General features: G+C 42.4%; 1 protein-coding gene across 1 annotated transcript; it reads left to right on the top strand.

The window, feature by feature from the left end:
* Positions 1–3,005: 3,005 nt before the first annotated feature.
* LOC147017587 (uncharacterized) lies at positions 3,006–17,304 on the top strand. The gene is made up of 3 exons (XM_085847321.1): positions 3,006–3,200; positions 12,050–12,183; positions 16,030–17,304. The coding sequence occupies exons 1-3, from the start codon at positions 3,023–3,025 to the stop codon at positions 16,111–16,113; spliced, it is 396 nt and encodes a 131-aa protein (XP_085703447.1). The 5' UTR covers positions 3,006–3,022; the 3' UTR covers positions 16,114–17,304.
* Positions 17,305–22,779: the final 5,475 nt, after the last annotated feature.

Genomic DNA, 22,779 nt, shown 5'->3' with positions numbered 1-22,779 from the left:
TTTTCCGTCTGTCTGTATGTAATGGACAGCTCTGGAGGCCAGAGGAGTTAACCGATTTTGATGAAACTTGACAGGAAGGTTCATACCACGATCTAGTTCTATCTAGATTGAGCACTGTTGCTATGGACTTCTTTTTTGCACTGTTGCTTCTTTTGAGCACTGTTGCTATGGACGCCACTGTTGCCGATCAACGGGACTTTGAAATTTTGAAAAATCCCCAAAAAATTATTTTTTCGAAAATCAAAGATCAGCTTCCGCACTTTTATGCGCACGATAATCAACCTCTGTCAAAAAATTTCAGCCCGATCCGTCAAAAACTGTACGACTAGTTTGCAATTATGTCGCGGCCACCCACGTCGCCTACCGGCTTGTCTGTATATTTGTATGTAATGGACAGCTCTGGAGGCCAGAGGAGTCAACCGATTTTGATGAAACTTGACAGGTAGGTTCATACCAGGATCTAGTTGTATGCTTTTGAGCACCGTTGCTATGGACGCCACCGTTGCCTAGCAACAGGGCTTTGAAATTTTTGAAAAATCCCCAAAAAATTATTTTTTCGAAAATCAAAAATCGGCTTCCAGGCTTTTATGCGCACTATAATAATCCTCTTTGTCAAAAACTTTATGACTAGTATGCAATTATGTCGCGACCACCCATGTCGCCTACCGGCTTGTTACTCTGTCTGTCTGTCTGGCAGTCAAACAAAATTGAAAATCATTCCAAACAGGAAACTTACTGTTTTTAAAAACATCATAAAGGACACAAACAACAGGCACAAAGAACTAACGCAACGTGTTAGATAAGGTGGTGTAAAAGACGAGGCATCAATGGTTGTAAACTTCCTGAAAATTTGTTTTTTTTCTACAACCTTTAAAATCTTTATTTATTACCTCCACCACCAAAGGTGAAGGAGGTTTTGTTTTCACCCCTTTCTGTTAGTGGGGCAACTTAGCATAACAATTGTGCATTTTGTGAGGAAAGCACCAAATTTGGCACACTAGTAGCCCATCATATTATGAACAGATTTGGATATTGGGCCATCTCAAATTCAGCCACTGATGGCTGTGGCAGCCATTTTCCACTGCCATCAAAAATTTTGAGATGGCCCAATATCCAAATCTGTTCATAATATGATGGGCTACTAGTGTGCCAAATTTGGTGCTTTCCTCACAAAATGCACAATTGTTATGCTATATTGAGCTAAGTTGCCCCACTATGTCTGTTTGTCTGTGTACAGGATTTCTCAAAACGTTATGGACAGATTGGGTGTGTGACACGGACGAACTGATTAGATTTTAGTGAAGATCCGGATCCAACTACTAGAATTTTTAAAGTGATTCTTCACCATTGAGAGATCGGGCCAAAAACGATATATAGCATGATATCTCAAAAAGTTGTGGACGAGTTATGATAAAACTTGGTGGATGAGTTGAGTTGGTTAGGTGACAAGAACAAGCAGATTAGATTTTATTTCAGATCCCAATCTAGATCCAGCCAGCCTGGCGGGGGTATGCGCTCCACCGAGTGCCCTTCAAGTTAATAATATATTCTTTGCACAAAAGTTGAACGATTATGATCGAGAGAATTTAATCTCGACTTATTTGTAGAAGCATTTCAATCTTTTGCCGAGCCATGGTGAATCGTCCAATGCATGGCCGCATAAAATAACAGAACGAGTTGACGATGTAATACCTCTTCCTCTTGTGCATAGGCTTACCTAATGTAGAGGGTAAATTGTGGACTGGGAGAATAGCTCAAGTGGTGGGGGAGTCACCTTTATTGAGGTGCCTCGTCTGGATTTGATGTCCGTTCCGACTATCATCCTCGTGTTTTGCGGGCACTGTTTACCATCAACGAGCGAACCGTCGCTCAGATCGAACTATAAGCTCAGAGGGGATCAAGTCGGCCATCAGTGGTTTCTCAAAATTAAAGATCACCCGCTGCCTGGAGTTGCCAACATTGAGAGAAGAAAAAGTAGGAGGATTGAAAGCTCGGATCCCTGGTGCCATGGAGCGAAGCGACTGAGCCGGGGAGGGTCAGGGATGATTTTTCATGCGCCATCCAGGGAAACCTCCCGAAGGCCGACACAAACCTTGGCCACAACATATAGATCTATCAAAAACTTCGATGAGACATTGTTTTGTAAGGGAGGTACGTTCGCTAGAAGAGCGGTTAGCCGTTATAGTAAGAGCCGCAAAAAGCGGTCAGCTTGGCAACTATGTGTCCTTTGCAATGAGGAATCCATTGTTGGCCAGACCATGGCAAAGTTTCTGCCCAAACCCTCAGGGGACACTGAATCAGCAGTTTACCCCTGCTCACAGACAAGATGCAACCAACAGCGATGAATGAATGAATGAATGGTATATTTATTGATACATTATATATTTGCAAGACCTGAAAAAAATGAAACTGCTTATATCGAATATCCCCCTAGTTCCAGCTCTCCCCGTCATGTTGATATTTTCACATGATCTTCTCATATGAGGCTCAATTGATGCGCATTACGAATTTTAACACATCAATCGAGAGTTATAGTTTTTTAAAAGGTAAGTTTGCAAGGGGGTGAGGGTGGCCGCTGGGTATTACACTGGACGACTTGAAAAACCTCAATATCTCGCAAATGAAACTAAAGCCTTACGCCTACGTGGAGCTCATATATCCTGCAGACAGCTTCCAGCTTCTCGAAAATTAACGGTTTCAATCAAATCGTGATCAAAAGTGTCGTTGCACTAAAAGAAGTGGGAAAAAAAAAATTTAATGACATTGTTCAGCCGGATAAATGATGATGTTCAGTCCGGTACTTCACGTTCAGAGTGGAAAGATGGATGGAAGCGTACCAGCCGTGAAGATGTGGACAGGGAGCAGCAGGGGTGAAGAATTGAGTAAATTTTCTGAGTCTGGGTGGATTCAAGTGAAAGAGCATGATAGGCGTGGAGAATGGAAGGTTGGAACGATACCGCCTATAAAAGATCACCAATCCCGGTGGCAACCCATTGCTGCGGAGCCTTGACGTTGTGCCGGAATGATGTGGGGATCACAGCCCAGAGCGTGTCCGTCATTGTCTGCTCTGTTTCTGCTCTTCCTTATACCTTCTCTCGTTATGCTCTCCCCGAGCTCTTCCGAAAAGCCAGCTCAACCACCACCCTTGCCACGTTCACCAAACAAAGGACGCAGTCAGGGGGTGCTGCAGTGGACAGTCGGTAAGAGATGGATCGAGATGCGGGGAGATATTCACAAAGGGAATGCATAAGGGGACATGCTTGCACAGATGATCAGAGAACTATCTCGAATGGACAAGATTGATGGTTTTTGGACAGGGAACTATCTCTTGTATATCAAATACATTTGTAACTTTCAACTTCTACAGGTCGTAGGAAATGGTTCACATGTTCTGTTATGGGTCCATTATTTTTGTTACAACTCACTCACACCTTGCAGGTATACCGACCTTGCTTGAAACCCTCTCATTGATTTTGGGAGTGTAGACGTTGCATGCAGTGAAATGATGGGGTGTGGCTGGTCCAGCAGCCGAAAGTGGCAGGGGCCAAAGATAGTGGTGCACATGTAAATTTTGGCACAACTGTTTTACGGGCATTGGACTGTCTACGCCACACCGGTTGTTTACCAAAAATTAACAATTTGTAAGTTCTGCCCTCCGAATGAAAATTTCATATCGTCGTAAGAAGAATGTTTACATTAAATTCCAAAGTCTACTGTAGATGACTTTTAATAGTGATACCAGAATACGGATGAAGGGTGTGACGAACAAGGGATCCAGAGAGAAACCAAATCCATGAGATGAATAGCACAATGGAATGGAAACATTGATGCCATTCATTCTCAGATGGATACGTAAATGTAATCCCATGGGATGAGCGACGCACGCGTGCACAGAGCGAAGGGCTTACGCCTGAAACGTCAGCTTCTTGCATCCCGTGGCAGTTGGAATACCTCAATCAACATTCTGTCCATTTCGTCCATGCAAACAGATAGGTAGGTTCATCCGACGATCCTTGCAGAGCGAATGGGTGAGAATATGGAATTTTCTCGAGTGAAAAGACATGTTCCATTTGTCAGAGCAGCATGTAGTCGTGGTGAGGTTACAATTGGGCAAGAGGTGGACTCATCTACATGGAGGAAGGTGAGTTTTTGACGAAGCATTCGTGAAGTCATTTATGTGTGAGAAGCAATGCTGGACCCGTGACACTGCCTTGTGGCACTCCAGCTTCCACTGAGAGAGTAGGGGAACGGATTCCGTTGATAGCAACGTGTTAACTGTACAAGTGGAGCAAGTCAGAAAGCCAGTTATTAAGGCAGCAAGCTTGGCAAGCACAGCAGGTTGCAAGACTGCGTCGAATGCCCGAGATAAGTCGAAGTGGATGGGCCGACCTTTGTTTTTTTAAGACTTATGGATTACAACATTGTTGAGAGAGAAACTGCAGCAGATCCAAAGTTGAATGACTCAGATAGAATAAAAAATGATGGGTAGAGATCAGTCTGTTTGAATAAAGGAAAGACAGCAGCGATGATATCGTTTGGGGACGTCATGATCATCCGTTCAGACATCATTCTGTCTAACCATTACTTTACTCATAATTGGAAGCAACTTAATGGGGCTGTAGTTGATGACAGCTTGCTGATACGGGACGGAGCTTTGTCAACTTTCTTAAGTGTAAAAGAAAGAGTCCAGTAGGCAGTAGGTAGGAAGAAGCAAGGTGGGGACAGAGCAGGATGGGCTGTAGACATGAGATTTGGGGACATTCACCGAGATGAAACAACCTGTCCTGCCTCGACCAATGTCTACACAGTTCCAGGTGAGGGAGGGTTTCGATGGGAGCACACACCAAATAGGAACATGACAAACATCACCAGGACTTTGAGGAATGACAATGGTTGGGAGAGATCAGCCTTGATGATATTTTCTGAATTTCCCCATGAATGGACCCACACTTGGTACGAGCGTTGCGGAATGACCAAAATTGTTCTCAATGGAGTTAACCTTCCATGTTGAGAAAGCAAGCTGGATCACCGCAACAGTCTCACCCAGAGATTCAGTGTTCCAGGGTAAAGAGGATGGATAGGATCTCCATAAGTGGAATCAGACAAACCGATACATGAAAGAGAGAGGGCTTTTGTGGAAACATTCCCAGACGGAATCAATACTAAATACAGCGGAGATGTAAGGCCAGTCCTTTTGTGAGAGGGTAGATTCCAGTTCCTGGGGCTGGCAGGATGGACTTGAGGTACGCACACTCGCCTCAAAGCTGTCGAGGCAGGGTTTGAATCCTGACCTAGCTATAATGTAAACTGCCATCCCGGTGTTTCACAGGCAGGGTGAGGGTGATTCATCAATGTGTGTACCGTCCCTCGGATGGACGTTGAACTGGGCATCCCGTCTGCCGGGATTGGTTGGTGGATGTCGAAGATGCCATGGTGTACTGCATGAAGAGAGAAGATGAGCTATCGCCGGCACCATGACCAAAATTCTAAATTCCTGCCCCAACGACTACTGGGAAGGCGATAGCAAACCCCACAGTACAACCATTGCTCAGGAAGCTGCTTTGGTGGAGAGAAGAGAAGAGAGAGAGAAGAGAGAGAGAAGAGAGAGAGAAGAAGAGAGAGAGAAGAAGAGAGAGAGAAGAAGAGAGAGAGAAGAAGAGAGAGAGAGAAGAGAGAGAGAGAAGAGAGAGAGAGAGAGAGAGAGAGAGAGAGAGAGAGAGAGAGAGAGAGAGAGAGAGAGAGAGAGAGAGAGAGAGAGAGAGAGAGAGAGAGAGAGAGAGAGAGAGAGAGAGAGAGAGAGAGAGAGAGAGAGAGAGAGAGAGAGAGAGAGAGAGAGAGAGAGAGAGAGAGAGAGAGAGAGAGAGAGAGAGAGAGAGAGAGAGAGAGAGAGAGAGAGAGAGAGAGAGAGAGAGAGAGAGAGAGAGAGAGAGAGAGAGAGAGAGAGAGAGAGAGAGAGAGAGAGAGAGAGAGAGAGAGAGAGAGAGAGAGAGAGAGAGAGAGAGAGAGAGAGAGAGAGAGAGAGAGAGAGAGAGAGAGAGAGAGAGAGAGAGAGAGAGAGAGAGAGAGAGAGAGAGAGAGAGAGAGAGAGAGAGAGAGAGAGAGAGAGAGAGAGAGAGAGAGAGAGAGAGAGAGAGAGAGAGAGAGAGAGAGAGAGAGAGAGAGAGAGAGAGAGAGAGAGAGAGAGAGAGAGAGAGAGAGAGAGAGAGAGAAGAGAGAGAGAGAGAGAGAGAGAGAGAGAGAGAGAGAGAGAGAGAGAGAGAGAGAGAGAGAGAGAGAGAGAGAGAGAGAGAGAGAGAGAAGAGAGAGAGAGAGAGAGAGAGAGAGAGAGAGAGAGAGAGAGAGAGAAGAGAGAGAGAGAGAGAGAGAGAGAAGAGAGAGAGAGAGAGAGAGAGAGAGAGAGCACTCCCTGCCAGTTGGCCTGTACAAACAGCCAGGTTCTGCAGCTTGGACATCACTCTCAAACAATATCTAGAGAGTTATGGCCTTTCAACAAGAACATGGTCAGAGGAGCCAAGAGGAGGAATGGTTTCAGTTTATTAACTCAGTTTATTAACTTGACACTGCAAGCAGCTTTTGAACTCAGTCTTTTCAAGTCGTCTCATAAGAATGAGTGCGAGAGTCAGATTTGGCTTGAGGGTGGATTTAAAGCACCTGGCTGAGCAGCAGAAAACCTCAAAGCACGAAGCTCCCACAAGATATCCATTCTGGCACAGCCCCAGGGTTGGCCACCAGCCCCAGGGTGTCGTGACTAAAAAAAAAAAAATTAAACATGGCTGCTCAGCAAGTTGTTCCATTTTTCCAAAATGGCTGGCACACCACGTGACCTATGACGTCATACTTATCGTAAAAATATTCCACACGAGTAGTCGCACTGATGGTGAAAATTTCATCTCACTCTGATAAACGGTCGCAGAGAAAAATATTAAGGTTTTGTGCGGACAAACAAACAGACCCAAATGCAATACCCTCTCCTCCGGCGAGGGTAAAAATCAGAATTACTCACAAAAATTACATGGAAGATCATAACGACTTCCAATGTGCAAGGCCTTTATCCGTAGCTCAACAGAGTACTTGCTCTCCTCTATGGGCGGGGACCCCAGCATCACATCTGTCTCTGCTGGACTTTGTGGAATCAAAAGATCACCATTATTGACATCTCCCTCACATCAAACACAGGTCGACGGCCTGTCGTGAGTTTTTTCCTCCACCGGTCTCTTGCTCCTCTCTGATATCCAACCCGACCCTCTCCACTGGTCTCGCTCCCTCTGCCCCCCGACCCTCCACTCTTTACCCCCATTGGTAGAGATGCTTTTCAGAGATGCTTCAATTGCATTCTTCCCTCGAGGGCTTCAAAAGTAATCTGTGCTCCATCTAATGTCATCTCCCATTCCTTCTTACAAATTTTTTCTGCTCCCACTAACCCAACCTTGCTCAAACTTGTTAGGTTAATGCAGGTCCATCCCAACCCTCCTATCTTTCTCTCTATTTTCCCGTTGGTTCATTTTCACTGCTTTTTTGTCCGACTGTGGCTTTGCTATCTGTCAGTACATTGGCTTTTTGCCCCCTGTCTCTCCCATGGTCTTCAATTGTGTATCCGTACAAAAAAAAACACAAAAACTCGATTTTCCTACAAAACGAATCCTACTCTTTGAAAGGGATCACAAGATGATTGCATATGCAGGGAGAGAACTAAATTATGAAAATAAAAAATTGTTCAAAAATGTTTAACATTGAGGGAGATGGGAAGAGGGAAGAAAAGGGTAAAGAGGAAGAAAGAAAATGTGAGGAAAGCGAAAAGAGGGGATGTATGGTTAGCCCCGAGCCATCCAATATATATTGTCATATAATCAGACTGCCACGTGACACAGAACAAAAGCGTGAGAATTTATTGTTCAGAATTGTTCGGAAGACACGTTTCACGCCGCCCGAGTGAAAACGCCAGCAGGGATGACTGAACGGATGGAAGCGATTGATATTATCCTTTAACGATTGGGGACCCGCAGAAATTCCACGTAATTTACTGTAAAATGTCATAATCAAGTCCTCATTCCACAGCCACCCCACCCAACCCCAAGTCCTCAACTCCAATCTCAAGTCCTAACCCCCTCTCAACCCCAATCTCAAGTCCTAACCCCCACCCAACACCAATCTCAAGTCCTAACCCCCACCCAACCCCAAGTCCTCAACTCCAATCTCAAGTCCTAACCCCCTCTCAACCCCAATCTCAAGTCCTAACCCCCACCCAACCCCAATCTCAAGTCCTAACCCCCACCCAACCCCAATCTCAAGTCCTAACCCCCACCCAACCCCAATCTCAAGTCCTAACCCCCACCCAACCCCAATCTCAAGTCCTAACCCCCACCCAACCCCAAGTCCTCAACTCCAATCTCAAGTCCTAACCCCCTCTCAACCCCAAGTCCTCAAACCCCCAACCCCACCCTATTTTGAAACCCCCAACCTCACCCTATCTTCAAACCTCCAACCCCACCCGAAGGCCTCAACCACCCCCTCCACCGCAAGTGCTCAACCCTATCCCCAAATCTCAACCACTGCTCCCACTCCCCACTCTCTGCCTCCCCCAACCCAAGCTCTCTGTCCTCCCTACCCCTTCTTATTCAAGTCCTCAAGTCCCACCTGAAACCCCAAGTACACAACCTCCCCTCCCAACCACAAGTCCTTAACACTTCCCCCCCCAAAGTTTCAACAACCCTCTCCCAATTCTCCATCCCCCTCTGCCCCCCAACCCCAACTCTCTGTCCTCCCCTTCCCCTTCAAGTCCTCAAGTCCCACCTGAAACCCCAAGTGCACAATCTCTCCTCCCAACTACAAGTCCTCAACTCCCACCCCCAAAAGCTTCAAGTCCCCTCTCCAAACTCTCTTCCCCCCCACCCCCCACCCCACCTCTACTCTACTCTACTCTCTGTCCCAACCTCAATCACAACTTTCTGTCCTACCCTCCCTCTTTCATTCCGTTCTTAATAATATTCCTGTTCCCATTTGTTAATCACAATGTTTAAAGTAAATAAAATACACAATGTCATGAGATTCCGTAATCTCGTGATTCTTCAGGAACTGGAGAGTTCATCGAAGCAGTCTTGAGAGTAAAAAGGATATGGACGTGGTCTGCGAGCAGCAAATTTGATTGGTCGAGATGATGTAAAATGCCGTAATAATTTGTCCAAATACTGTTGAATGAAAGGGATTTGTAAGTGCCCTAAAGGCAATTTGTGTTCTCCACTGTTCAAGTATGTAATTAAATTGAAATAAAATAAAGATTTTGGAAGTTGTAGAAAAATTAAACTTTTCTCAAAAGTTTACCACTGTTGTCGCATCGTCTTCGATGCTACCTTATTTCACGAGTAAATTTAGTTATTCGTGCCTGTTGTTTGTGTCCTTTATGACGTCACAAGAAACATGAAGTTTCCTGTTTGGAATGAAATCCCACCGAATGTTTCGACTCCTTCATGTTTAATATCCCGTTTCGATCCATTCCCATTTCCCATTTCCTTATTGCAATTAATTAATCAGATGTAATCCCTAACTTTGTGTGTATTGTAATCCACTGTGTTTTGTTGAGTTTTGTGCACACGTCATTTTGATAGGTTTTCCCCTAGTACTGTAAAATTGAAATTGTATATTTATATATTTACACACAAGAGGACACACAAGGAACGATGGCACAGGAGGAGGCCATTCGGCCTATCATGCCTGTGCCAACCAACACCCGTATCGTTACCCATCAACTCATTCCAATATCCCCACACCCTTATAATTCCTATGCATCAAGGTGGGCTACCTATCCAAATCCAGTTTAAATCTATCTACCCCCTCTGCTGCCACTACCTTTCCTGGGAGACCATTCCATGCCGATGCCTGGTATTTGCTTAATGGTTCGGGTGGTGGGCTTGGGATCCTAGGATCCTGAATTCAAATCCCCCTCCTGTTGAATTAATACCAGGTGGGGTTGACTCTGCCTGTCATCCTTCTGAAGTCGGCAAAACGAGTGCCAGCTTGCTGGTATCCTGTGTTGGAGTGGCGACCTGTCCAGGATTGTACCCAATAGCGAAGGAGACTGCTTCGGCAGCACCAACACTCTGCACATAGTCTGGTCCCAACTCCATGCATCAACCACTGCCTTAAAACTGTCCTCACCCTCATCTTATTTTTCTCTAAAGCTATGACCCCTGGTCCGAATACTGTCCACTCTGCTGAAAAACTTCACTACACCTAACTTGTCCATACCTTTCATCATCTTAAATCAGATACCCTCGTAATGGCCTCCTTTCCAATATATAAAATCCTGTCTCCTTCAAACAATGCTCATAGCTTAGTCAAGCTAACCTTGTTATCAATCGAGTTGCTGGACGCTCTACCTGCTTGATGAAATGGAAAACCAACAAAGAACCCGAAGAAGTAAAGAGCAAAGATGGAGTCATCAGGAGGAACCTGGACAGGATTCGGATTTCAGCCGCTAATCCACAACTCTCATACCAATTCAGATGCAGCGAAGTGAGACTGAGAGAAAAACTTTCTGCAAGAATTCACTTCTCCTTAAAGAGATAGAAAATGAAAGAGAGAAATAGAGAGTAAAAGAGATGAAAGAGCAGAAAAAGCAAGAATTAGAATGAATGAAGAGAATTATGAAAAATTTAGAAAGAAGTATGAAAGAAAGAAAGAACAAAGATGTCGGGAGGAACCCGAGCAGATAGATTTCAGCAGTTACTCCCTCGGCTCAAACGCAGAAAGATGGACAAGCTACTGTAGGTCCGTCAGCAGGGAAGCACAGTAAACACAGCATCAGGATAAATTGGGCATAGACAAAGAAGGCTCATTGGAAAGGTTAAGAAGAGGCCAGCTCAACTGGGATGGAGAACGAATCATAAGAAATGCCCAATACCAAGGGCACTACACCAACGATTTGCCTTAAACAAGATGGCAGGACTGAGCCAATCAGACAAGTCCAGATTTTGTAAAGTAGAAACAGAAAACAAGAGCAACCTTCTCTTAGGATGTAAAAAAACTCAAGTCAGAATACCTGTACACACAAAGGTACAACAATGTATGTATGCCGAGTAATCCAAGCAAAAAGGTCAATAACCCAGTTTCAGAAAAATCATGGAAGCTTGAACCAAACGCGATAATTGAAAACAAGGACGTCGTGCTCACATATGATATGACCGTCTCATCAAGTATGAACATCGAAAACACAAAAACAATGCATTGTGATTGGACGTTATACTTGGATGCAAAAAGGGAAAAATGCTTGACTCATCGAGGTGTCAGTTCCGAGGGACTTTGGTTTAAATAACTCGGAATCAGGAAAATGACCAAATATCGGGATCAGAAAAATGAAGCCAAGAGAACCTGGAAGGTGAAGAGCGCCAACATTGTTATTTGACAATTTGTGCGACGGGAATGATAAATAAGAATGTCACCGCGATCTTAAAAATCACCCCTGGGAATATTACTGAAAACAAACTACAGTTGGAAGCTGTCCGGGGTTCAGTGACGATCCTTAAGAGAGCCTTCGGAACAAAAAAAAAAAAACCACAACTTGGTCCATGAAATGTGATCCTTTACCGAAATGGAGGAGGAAACTTTAAGCCCTGGGAGGACTCCGTTCCACCTTCTGAAACCTGCAAATGGAGATTACAACCAACGAGAGGAGTTTTTAACTGAGGGTTGTAGGAAGGAGGGACCGAGCCCTTCTCCACACACCCAGACCTGTCAAATTTCTATTAACCCAAATACAAAAACCACCTCTCTCAACACACATTGAAGGATATAACTAACTATCCTGTACACGTTTAACCCTTTGTTATCCCTTTGGTCACTATTGTTACAATATCGATTTCAGTAAACCGACAGCATTTCAAAATATTAGGTGGCAATTCATTTTTTTACTGTTTTTTTTCCACCTTCTTTACAGCTCGATTAATGCGATGAATGAATTTTAAAATTTGTATCCCAAATACAACCTTCTATACTCTTCATGTAAATGTCATACCTGACCACAACTTTCACTTCCATGCCTGTCCTCTTTCCTTAGGTCATATCATGGGGAAAAAATCTGCTCCTGAACAAAAAGCCATGGTCCTCGGCAAAGATTATTCCAAAACGCTACAACATTTCAAGCAGCCACCGTTGCTACCCAATGAACTACTGGTCTTGCTTCTGAAAAAGGTGCCCGATAACATCCCCACCTGAAAAGGAGGAGTGGGAGGGTTAAATGATTAATGGAAAAGAATATATTTATGTGCATCCATAATGGAATCTCAAGGAGATGGGGATGGGCCAGGCATCAGTAGATGATTAATGGGGTTTCTGGGACTCCCATTCAAATGAATGGGGGAAAAGGGGAAAACTTTCTGACTCAAGCTCCAAAAGCCCAAAATAGGAGACCGATTTTCTCCCCTCCTATACAAGCAAATATAAAATTGAGACTATGAAAGATTGAGACTTATTGATTAAAGCACTTCTTCCCTTTCATATTGAAAAGGATCTGATTTTAAGATGTGTATATCTTAAAAGATTATTTTTGTAATAGCAAATCCACTACCTCTACAGTGTTATCAACATCTTGTTCTTGTCTCTGGACTTCATCGTAAACATCACATCTTACAAAATCTTGAAATGATGAGATAAAGTGAGGGTTTGTCCTCATATAGGGAGTAGTTTCATCGCCTTGTCCTTCCATATTCAATTTTACTCCCATATAAAACATAAAAGTTTTCATTTCACTTTATGTGTTTTTAATTATAGTTTCAATACTTTGTTTAAGCACATCAACAGCTTCCATGATTGAAGATGGTCTTGAAAGTGAAACAATCTTATTTTTATATGTTAGTGGGGCAACTTAGCATAACAATTGTGCATTTTGTGAGGAAAGCACCAAATTTGGCACACCAGTAGCCTATCATATTATGAACAGATTTGGATATTGGGCCATCTCAAATTTTTGATGGCAGTGGAAAATGGCTGCCACAGCCATCAGCGGCTGAATTTGAGATGGCCCAATATCCAAATCTGTTCATAATATGATAGGCTACTCGTGTGCCAAATTTGGTGCTTTCCTCACAAAATGCACAATTGTTATGCTATATTTAGCTAAGTTGCCCCACTATGCCCTTTAAATGCCCCATCAGTGTTTTCAATGGAGAATTTAGTGGCACCTTCCCTTTCTTCATTGTTCTTGTGTTTGTGCGATTGAAGGCGTTTATGAATTTTTTTTTAAAGAATATCATTATCACATCTTTTGCAATGTTTTGTTTCTTGGTCAAGTGGAGATATTTGTCTGAAAAGATTGAGTGTGTGTTTGAAGGTGTTTTTTTTTTTTTTACAACATTTATATTCATGATTACAAACACTGCAGTACATTGTATTCACCATATTTATATAACAAAACTTTGCTTAAAATAAAATTTTCTTGATGAAAATTCCATTTAATTTATAGGTGAATCTGTGCTTAAAACTATTTTATCTTCCAACTTTTGTCACTTAATAAATACAATGTATCAAGACACAAAAGACAAGTTTCAATCAATCTCTTAATTTGTAAAAGATACTGAGAAATATGTCGAGGATGTAAAATTAAATAAAGATAAGTATAACAACTATTGGATAAAAACAATTATGGTGAAAATGAGTTCTTCAATTTCCTTCAGTGGAAGGGCTTTTAGTATTTCTGGAAAGGCATCAATTAAAGTAGCTCTAACAAAAGTTTCTCCTCTCCTTCTGGCAATATATTCAAAACTAGAAAAAAGCAATGAAACAAGAAAAAGTATCAAAAAAGAAAAACCTCATGGATGAAGCTTTAGACAGAAAAGATAAGACCATCTGTAGTATGCAAGGAGAAATTTATATTTTTTTCAACAACCCAAAAGATGCAAATCCTGATGAAATAAAGGATGTTAATATATCAGTTGAAATGACATTTCGTTCAACAGTAGTTAAGGACCACTTTAAAATTACCTTTAATATAAAAAATGTAGAAGTTGAATCTGTTAATGAAACAAGCTCAAATGAGCTAACATCCTCGTCCTCTTGATGATGACATCATAAAAATGAATACGACGTCATTGTGATGTATCAAATTTGCAATAAATTATCTGTGCTAATAATACATTATTATCTAATAATTATCATGATACATGCTAATGATATTGTGCATTATCTGTGCGATACATTATCTGTGCTTGATTCCCACAAACAAAATTCAAACAGCTTGCCTAGTTTCGGAGATAATGGTATAGGCGATTTCCATTAGCGGCGATATTATGACGTCAACTTTTTTTCTAGGAAGACTTTCCAAAATCTAGGAAGACTTTCCAAAATACTGCCTGCGCGTGGGCTTTCTGCATATGGATGGAAAGTTTCACGAAGATTCGATGAAAACTCTGGGTTGTGAAACAAAGTCAAAAAATAGGAATGACGTCATAAAAATTGATATGGCGTCATAGTGATCATATGTGCGGTAATTCATCTCTACTAATGCCCTGTTAGATTCCCGCAAACAGAATTCAAAAAGCTTGCCTAGTTTCGGAAATAACTTTTTAGGCGATTTCCATTAACGGAGATATTTGGACGTCACAACTTTTTTTTTCTTGGAGGAATTTTCAAAATCGGAGATGGTTACCGTCTGCGCAGGGTATTTTTACATGTATCTGCCAAGTTTCAGGAAGTTTTGATGAAAACTGTAGGCTGTGAAACAAAAAAGTCCACAAGAAGAAGATGAAGAACAACAACGCGAGTAAGACTTAGAGATCCTCCACGAGGATCTAAAAAAGTATATTGATATAGATGGTAATGTTTTTTCTACCAATTAAATACGAGTCATTATTCAACTGAAGATTTTGAAGATTATGAGAGTGATGATAGTATCTCTGTTGGAACAGAAGACAGTTATGATACCGAGAGTTTGTGTAAAAACGATAGTTTTGAAAGTGGTTTTATAGATGATTGTGAAAGCACCAATGAAAGTACCGAAGATGAGACCAAAGATGAATTTTATTTGAAGTAAAGTTTTACTTTATAAATATGAATAATTTACTAGATTTTGAGCCTCTTGAATTTCCTGATTCTCCACATGACAAATTTGAGAATTGTCCTTCGTGTGAAAGACGGGGATTAAACACAGAGTCAAAAGCCTATAAACAATGTATGTTCTGTGATTATCTTCTAATTAATGGAAATAAAAAATATAAAAAGGAATACAATTCTTTGATATTTACACCAAAAATGAATTACTTTACAAGATCGATTCGAGAAATGAATGTAAAGTGAAGATCTGCATCCGAATACGAGGATTTTAAAAATGATTCTTCGCCATCGAGAGATATCAACCCTAAAACGATATTTCAAAAAGCTACAGACAGATTGGGACCAAACTTGGTGGACAGGTTTGGTCTATGACGACAACGAATTGATTCGATTTTGGTGAAGGTACGTATCCAGATCTGACATTTTTTAATTTTATAAGTGATATTTGACAACAATTGAGATAAGGCAAAAAATATATAAAGCATGATATTTCAAAAAAATGTGGACGGGTTATGACAAAACTTAGTGGACGAGTTGGATAGGCGACATTAACAACAAGCCGATTTGATTTGGGTTAAAGTCCGGATCCAGATGTGGCCTATTAGTGGGATACAAAACGTAAACTGTTCAGCCTGGTGGAGGTATGTTCTCTACTGAGTGTCATTCTGCTTCCAGATACATGTGTGAACAATGCGAGTACATTTTTTTTGTACAATAACGTTTTAAACAAGCGCTATGGTAAACATGCACTTCAACATCTACCGTGACCAAGGCGGATGGATTCTCTCCGAAACGTCAGCTTCACAGACTCGTAAAGTCTGGCTCTTTTAAATTATATACTTTTCCTGTTTTAATTCGACCGGATGAATAATAACAACGTGTATCGATTTATGCACCTTGGTTATTTGGCATTTCCATTTATTCTACACATAGGACAAGACTTGAGTGAAATATTGTGTGATGTACGTGTGCGTGCGTGTGTGTTTGTAGTACCCACGATCTGGATCGTCGCGTGGAAGGCAAGCCTATCTCTTCACATCAAGAAGCATGCCCATAACCAGAAATATGACGTAGAAGTTTCTTTACTGCCTCTTCCTATATTTATCATGTCATTGCTCACCCCCCGATGGAGCGAAACGCGTCCCCGACCACCTTCATGATGTATATGTGCTGACATCACAGTGTTGTCATAAATTTCGAGTGGAAAATCTCTGTCCAAAATTGTTTGATGCCATAAACGCTGCTGGCAACACACCGTACCTGTATGTAAAACCTTCTTCATTTAGTTCCGCTAGTTCTGCTCAGGCATCGTTTGGCATTAACCTCAAATTCACAATTGTGTTCATCACACGAGATTATCGTCCAAATCAATGTGAACATCGTGACGTCAGGTCACGATGAAGGTACATTTGGTGAACAGTTGAGGGATGTGACAAATGTGCGGTCCATTTGATCGATCAGCCTGGCTTTCATCTACTCTCACTGCATTTGTTGTTGATGTATTTTCATGTATAATTAGGCTAAGTATAAATAATTTTGGTCCTTCTACTTAACGATGACAAAGCTACGTTGCATCTCAAGTGTTAAAAAAGTATTTACTATGAAAGAAAAAAAACACTCAACAGTTGGTTAGGGGATTACGCCAAACGACTCCAGTAGGCCCGAGGCTCACTTCGGCCTAAACCCAAGTATCTTGGATGCATTGTACTGTCTACTAATGACACAGACCTGAAAAAAAGAATTGTTCAACAGTACAGTGTTCCCTTTCACAATGGACTCGTCATTTTATATGAAATTTGTTTGCGTGCTCTCTCTGGGTTAGTTTCCATTTGCGACTCCATTTGGCCCGAGGCTCACTTAGGCCCAAACCCAAGTATCTTGGATGCATTGTACTGTCTACTAATGACACAGACCTGAAAAAAGAATTGTTTAACAGTACAGTGTACCCTTTCACAATGGACTCGTGTTCTTATATGAATTTTTTTTTGAGTGCTCTCTCTGGGTTAGTTTCCATTTGCGACTCCAGCAGGAAGGCACGGAACGTAATCATGCATTGTTCTGCTTGGGATGGGAAATGGCTTCCTGTTTTACTTTCTGCACAAACCTATCTATGTTAAACATCCAATGGTTTCTATATACACACACAACACAATGCATATATACTGTCCAAGCCTTCAGATCCAGACATATTGGTCAAATTTCATTAATAGCTGAAGCAAAGAATTGGTTTATTTAAAATAAAATAAAAAACTTTCTGGTCCACAACCATCTTTCCTTGTCGATAAAACGAATCTGAATTTGTTTTCTTCCTGATCTCAAAAATAAACTTTCCTAAATCCCAGGAACCCCACAAGGTTTTAGGTTTTTTTGTGCACAGCCCCAAAAAAAAAAAAAAAAAAAAAATCGAGGCAAGAGTGATGGAAGAGCAAGTGATGAAGGGAAAAAGGACAATGGTATCATTGTCGTATACATTGAGGGAATGAACCAAAAACAAAAGATGGGAGGGGAGGAACCAGTAACTAGCAAGAGGGTTGAGTGAGGTAGGATTAATGGGGGTAGGAAATATTGCAGGTGGGGATGGGGGATGACGTGTGATTGTGGTGCATAAGCGTACGTGGGAAGAGTGCGGGCACTTCCACGACCAGGAAACTAGAAAGAGCAATCGGAGATGGCAGACCCTTACGAGGACTTGTTTTATGTGGTGTTTGTGTGGTGCTCACATCGTAATAGTACGTACTTTATAGACATACTCACATTGTAATTGTACATACTTATGGAGATAAACTAAGTTCAACTGAAGCTACAAGAGACAATGCCATGGTGTACGTACAACATAAAAGGCACAGTTCATTGAAATAACGATTACATCTTAAAATGATAAAAGCATGTGGTCTTCAAGTGTAATGTCATCCAGAACGAGCTTCTGGGGTTTGCAATGTCGATTGTTGTGAAAAAAAAAAAACACATGAATAGCAAGTTTCGTGTCAACCCTTTCAGAATACACTTCATGAAAACTGTGGTTGACTCTCTTGCAGTTCAGCACCAACAACCTGTCTCTTACATTTCCTAATTTTCCACTCCATAATACAAATATTTATGAGGTGCAAGCTGTCACATCAATATTCAAGGTGTCACTAGGAATGCAACTCCTTCTCAGGTGCCCAACGCCTGACCAAACCTGGTCAACTGTCGGTTCAACTGACAGGGTGTCAATCTGGAGTTAGTCCAGCATCGTTAGCTCCATGGGTTCCTATATTCCACAGATTGCTCAAACCAGCAGATCTATTTAAACTTCCGTCTCCCCATTATTATACAAATCAGAGGACTACTCAATCTTTGGGTCATGCTTTCGTAATGTCATGGCTTGATTGATGCGACTCAATATTAGCTGTTGGCAGGTTTACCTGCTCCTTCCTTCAAGCCCTTCCAACTCATTTAGAATACGGCAGCCAGCAACCCAGATTCAAGGGAAGGGGGCCGATGACACACAGGGATAGTAAATCCTTTGGTGGAGAACCCAAACAAATAATAATGTTATTCTTGCAAGAAGTCTGTGGGCAGCTTGATGGCTCAGGGGGGGCCTAAGCCCCCTAAGCTCTGTGGTTTAAAACTTGAAACACCATTGAGATTCCTTTTCCCTGAAAAGAAATTCAGCATTCCTTGAATGATATTAAATAGATACTGTATTTCGATAATACTTTCATGTCAGAGGCCATGCTAATGTGGACACTGTGCCAGAGGTCCACTAAAGAACGACGCGAATGACCGAAACAATGTTTAAAATTACTGAGTTCAGCAATAACTATTTAACAAGTTATGATTTCACAAGGATTAGTCAAATAAGGCTGAGCTTGACAGTTGCTTGTGCACCAGAAGACAAAATATGGGAAGATGTTTCTTAGAGTAAAGGGTTTATGAAAATGTCTACCAGGATGAGGATGAAGCCTGGTGTTGGCTTAGTGGTTAGGGTGGCGGCTTGGGATCCAAAGGTCCTGAGTTCAAGCCCCGTTGGTTGCTGAATTAACACCAGGGGGTTGACTCAGCCTGTCATCCTTCTGACGTCGGCGAAATGAGTACCAGTGTACTGGTCCCGGTGTATGCCCCGGTTAGAATAGGTGTACCATATCCCTGTGTGTCGTAAGAGGCGACCAGGGTTGGCGGCAGGAAGGGCATCCAGCCATAAAACATTGCCTCAAGAAAAAGCCAACCCCTGCACAGCAGGGAAAAAATGGTTGTAAAAACGGTCTACCAGGATGAGGATGGACAGGACGATAAATAAATAAATGAAACATATCTGGCGGTCAACACAGATAGGCATAAAAGGGAGAAAACATACCAAGTTAACTTGTACAGTTTACAACAGAAATAACCCTGCTAACGGTGCCAAAATACCGGATTCAAACTCTCAACAAAGGGGCAGGTGGGAACTTGAGCAGGCACCATGTGACCTTGAGCTAGTGTTGTACAGGGCTGGATATCAGGAGCGATGGCAATGATGAGGCCGGGAGATGACGGGGTGAGGGAAGAGACAGCTCCACTGCCGTGCAAGGCTGCCGGGGTTTATGTTATCTGTTTGTTCTTTGACCTCGTTCTGTTTGGTCGGTCTGAAGCTTAACGGTCATCTGCCATGAGCATGCACGAACACGGCCTTTATCTGGTCCCACTCATTGGCCGTCCCGCCGCGTGGTTGACCATTCCTTGAGATTGGTTTTTTTTCCCGTCGGACACGAAGGATGTTCAAGAACTGTGTCTGAAGAATAGTAGTATCTGGAATGATGCCAGTTCTGGCACAAGTTCACTTGAAAATTCATTCAGAAATTACTTAATATGAATGAACACTCATTACTCAACTCAACCTCCAGCCACGTACCGGAGGTGTTATCCGCAGCGACACGCTTTGCCTGTGTTCTGGACTTAGCATGGATCTCAAAACTTCTCTTGATGATTCCAGTGTTTAAACTGTTGTGAACTTCGTCTGAAATGGGAAATTCAATATTTTAATAATTACTTTTCAAATCATAGAGGAATGATTAAATAGCAGGTTGCGGGTCACCAAACATGTTCTGAAAATTTATCAATATGATAATATGTGCATTAAATAGTTCGATGCAAACTATTGTGGTTGCCTAACCATTGGGTAAGTTAATGAAATTTAACTCTGAAGTTGTTATTTCTCAAGGCTGTTGAAAAAAAAAAAAAAAAAAAAAAAAAAACAGCCGCATGCCATATATGGATGGTGACGTCATGTTCTCCAAAACAAAGCAGAAGCTCACTCTTTCATTGAAGAAGTGTCCAGTTGAGCGGGCCATTCTTTCACTTTTTTTGAGCTTGCAACTGTCTATATTATCCTTTTTTATTTCGAATTAATGTAGAACAAAGTTATTTGGATATTTGTACAACATGCCTCGTACATGTGTCGTCATGTTTTGTGAAAATGGCTGGAAAACGGGTAATCACTCTCACCGATTCCCAAAGGAATCAAACATTTGCCGGCAGTGGATAAGATTTCTACAAACAAAACGGGCGAATTTTCCCTGCCTTTTAAACTTTTAAACAATATCTTTGTGGAAAAAGCGCTGTGGCCCAACATCTAGTCAAGGCGCCCTAGGCCCTGCGTGCCATCGAACATAAACCTTATAAACTTCACAACTATCGAGTGTTCAGCATCCTAGGCGACTGCAAAAAACCGAAAACAGAATTTGAATTGACTTTAAAACGAACCCGCAACGTCGATCGAAGCAAAAATCTCAATTCACCACAGGAATTCACGGCATTATTTAAAATTATTTTGGCAAAGTCATAAAACCGTAATATTCAGCCATCCACGAACAATCTTTACATAATCCGACAGCTTAACAAGTCAGGCATGTGATGATAAATTATTTTTAAACCTCATCTTTGTGGAAAACGCCACGGCCTTGATCTAGCCAAGGCGCACGCGGCCATACGCGCCAGGCGCCCTCAACTTGAAGCATTCATAACTCGACGAATAAAAGCTCAAATTGCACCAGACTTACCTAATTCTTGCGAGCTCACATTCCCTGTTAGTGGGTGAACAATCCAACGTTTGGCGAATTCTGCTTCGCAATGATAGGAAGAGCCGACATCGAAGGATCAAAAAGAGACGTCGCTATTGATGCTTGCCCGCCACAAGCCAGTTATCCCTGTGGTAACTTTTCTGACACTTCTTGCTTAAAACCCAAAAAAGTTTTTGGTCTGTATTCGTACTGAAAATCAAGATCAAGCGAGCTTTCGCCCTTCTGCTCCACGGGAGGTTTCCGTCCTCCCTGAGCTGGCAGTCAGTCCTGCCACTTGTACACGAAATAGGCCGTTTTCTTGACTTGCAAGTTGCTCAAATTTATATGGCTCAGTGCCAGAAACTCCAAAGTATAAATTCCCATCATCCTCCGACTCGTCCTTGGCAATATCGGAATGAAAACACTCAATTTCATCGCCGCTTAAATCACTCTCTGATTCGCATCTCGCCATTGTTCACACGCTGTTTCCGAATGTTCACGAAGTTTTCGGAGAACGTGACATCATAGCATCTTCGGTAACTTCCGGACTGTTTTTCCATCACTGACAAAAGTTTTGACTTAAAAGTTAATTTTAGCATATTTTGAGTTTCAAATGTAAGAAAATAATTGCCCAGCAATTATTAATGTGCTTACAACCTTCGAATCATGCAAAGTCATAACTATGTGCTGAGCATTATAAAGGTCTGATGTGAGACGGCAGTTGGATTTTGGCACAGAGTTTTGAATGGAAATTGGTGTGCATTTGCAAAGGAACCCCGCTGTGCTTCGCATTCCTGGCACCGCTACTGTTTTTTTTTTTTTTTTTTTTTTTTTTTGTATACCTTGGTCGAGGCTCGTATGAGAGCTAACACACAACTCACAGCAAGGAGGCATGAGACAAGAGGGGCGGGAGTGGAAGGGACAAAACAGTGGGGAACAGACACATTAGGTGAACTGTGGAAGGGAGAGGGATGGGGATGGGACGGGGAACATGGCGAAGAGAAGATGGACATTTCAGGGACTTTCAGGAAGGAAAGCAGGAGAAATGAAGGAAGTGGGCTTGGGTGGATTATTGGGGGTAGAAAAGATCGAGGATTTGGATGGGGGAAGATAAGAGGTGGTGGTGAACAGCTGTTTTGAAAGCCTGGAGGGAAGAATGGGAAAGAATAGAGTGAGGAAGTTTATTCCAAAGTCGGGAAAAAAGAGGAATGAAAGAGTGAAGATAAGCAGTGATTCGTGATTTTGGTAGTTTTACCAGAAGGGGGTTGTTGGCGGACCTTGAGCGCCCTGTGGAAATGTGGTGGGGACAAATCGCAGAGAGAGCAGGGGGGGCAAGGCTGGAGAGGAGTCGGCAGAAGACAGAAAGACCACCGACCAACCTGCGGTGATTGAGTGAGAGGCCCAAAGACTCAGCTTCATTGCGGGAGATGCCGATGATCTTAAATGCCCTGGTTTCGACAGCGTGAAGCCGAGAAAGGTGGGAGGCAGGAGCACCAGCCCAGAGGGGAGAGCAGTACTCCATCAGGCTAGGGACAAAAGCTTTGTAAGTGGTCAGGAGCTCAAGAGGGCCGAGGAAGGACTTAGCACGACGGAGGATTCCCAGTCGGCGACTGGCTTTTGAGGCGAGGTTGGAAATGTGACTTTCCCAGGAAAGGTCATGGCAGATAGTGAGACCTAGAAGCTTGAAAGAAAAGACTTCTTCCAGAGGATTGTTGAGAAAGTG

The sequence above is a fragment of the Eptatretus burgeri genome, chromosome 11, assembly GCF_056783735.1.
Source record: "Eptatretus burgeri isolate ZD-2024b chromosome 11, Ebu_testis_v1, whole genome shotgun sequence".
NCBI lineage: Eukaryota > Metazoa > Chordata > Myxini > Myxiniformes > Myxinidae > Eptatretus > Eptatretus burgeri.
Note: the sequence above shows the minus strand (reverse complement) of the source record. Positions and strands in the feature narration are given on the sequence as shown.

Excerpts from the sequence above, each read along its gene's own strand:
- LOC147017587 (XM_085847321.1), top strand. The coding sequence starts at position 3,023 with ATGATGTGGGGATCACAGCCCAGAGCGTGTCCGTCATTGTCTGCTCTG. Across the intron at positions 3,201-12,049 it reads GGTGCTGCAGTGGACAGTCG|GTCATATCATGGGGAAAAAA; the intron begins GTAAGAGATGGA and ends CTCTTTCCTTAG. Across the intron at positions 12,184-16,029 it reads TGGTCTTGCTTCTGAAAAAG|TACCCACGATCTGGATCGTC; the intron begins GTGCCCGATAAC and ends GTGTGTTTGTAG.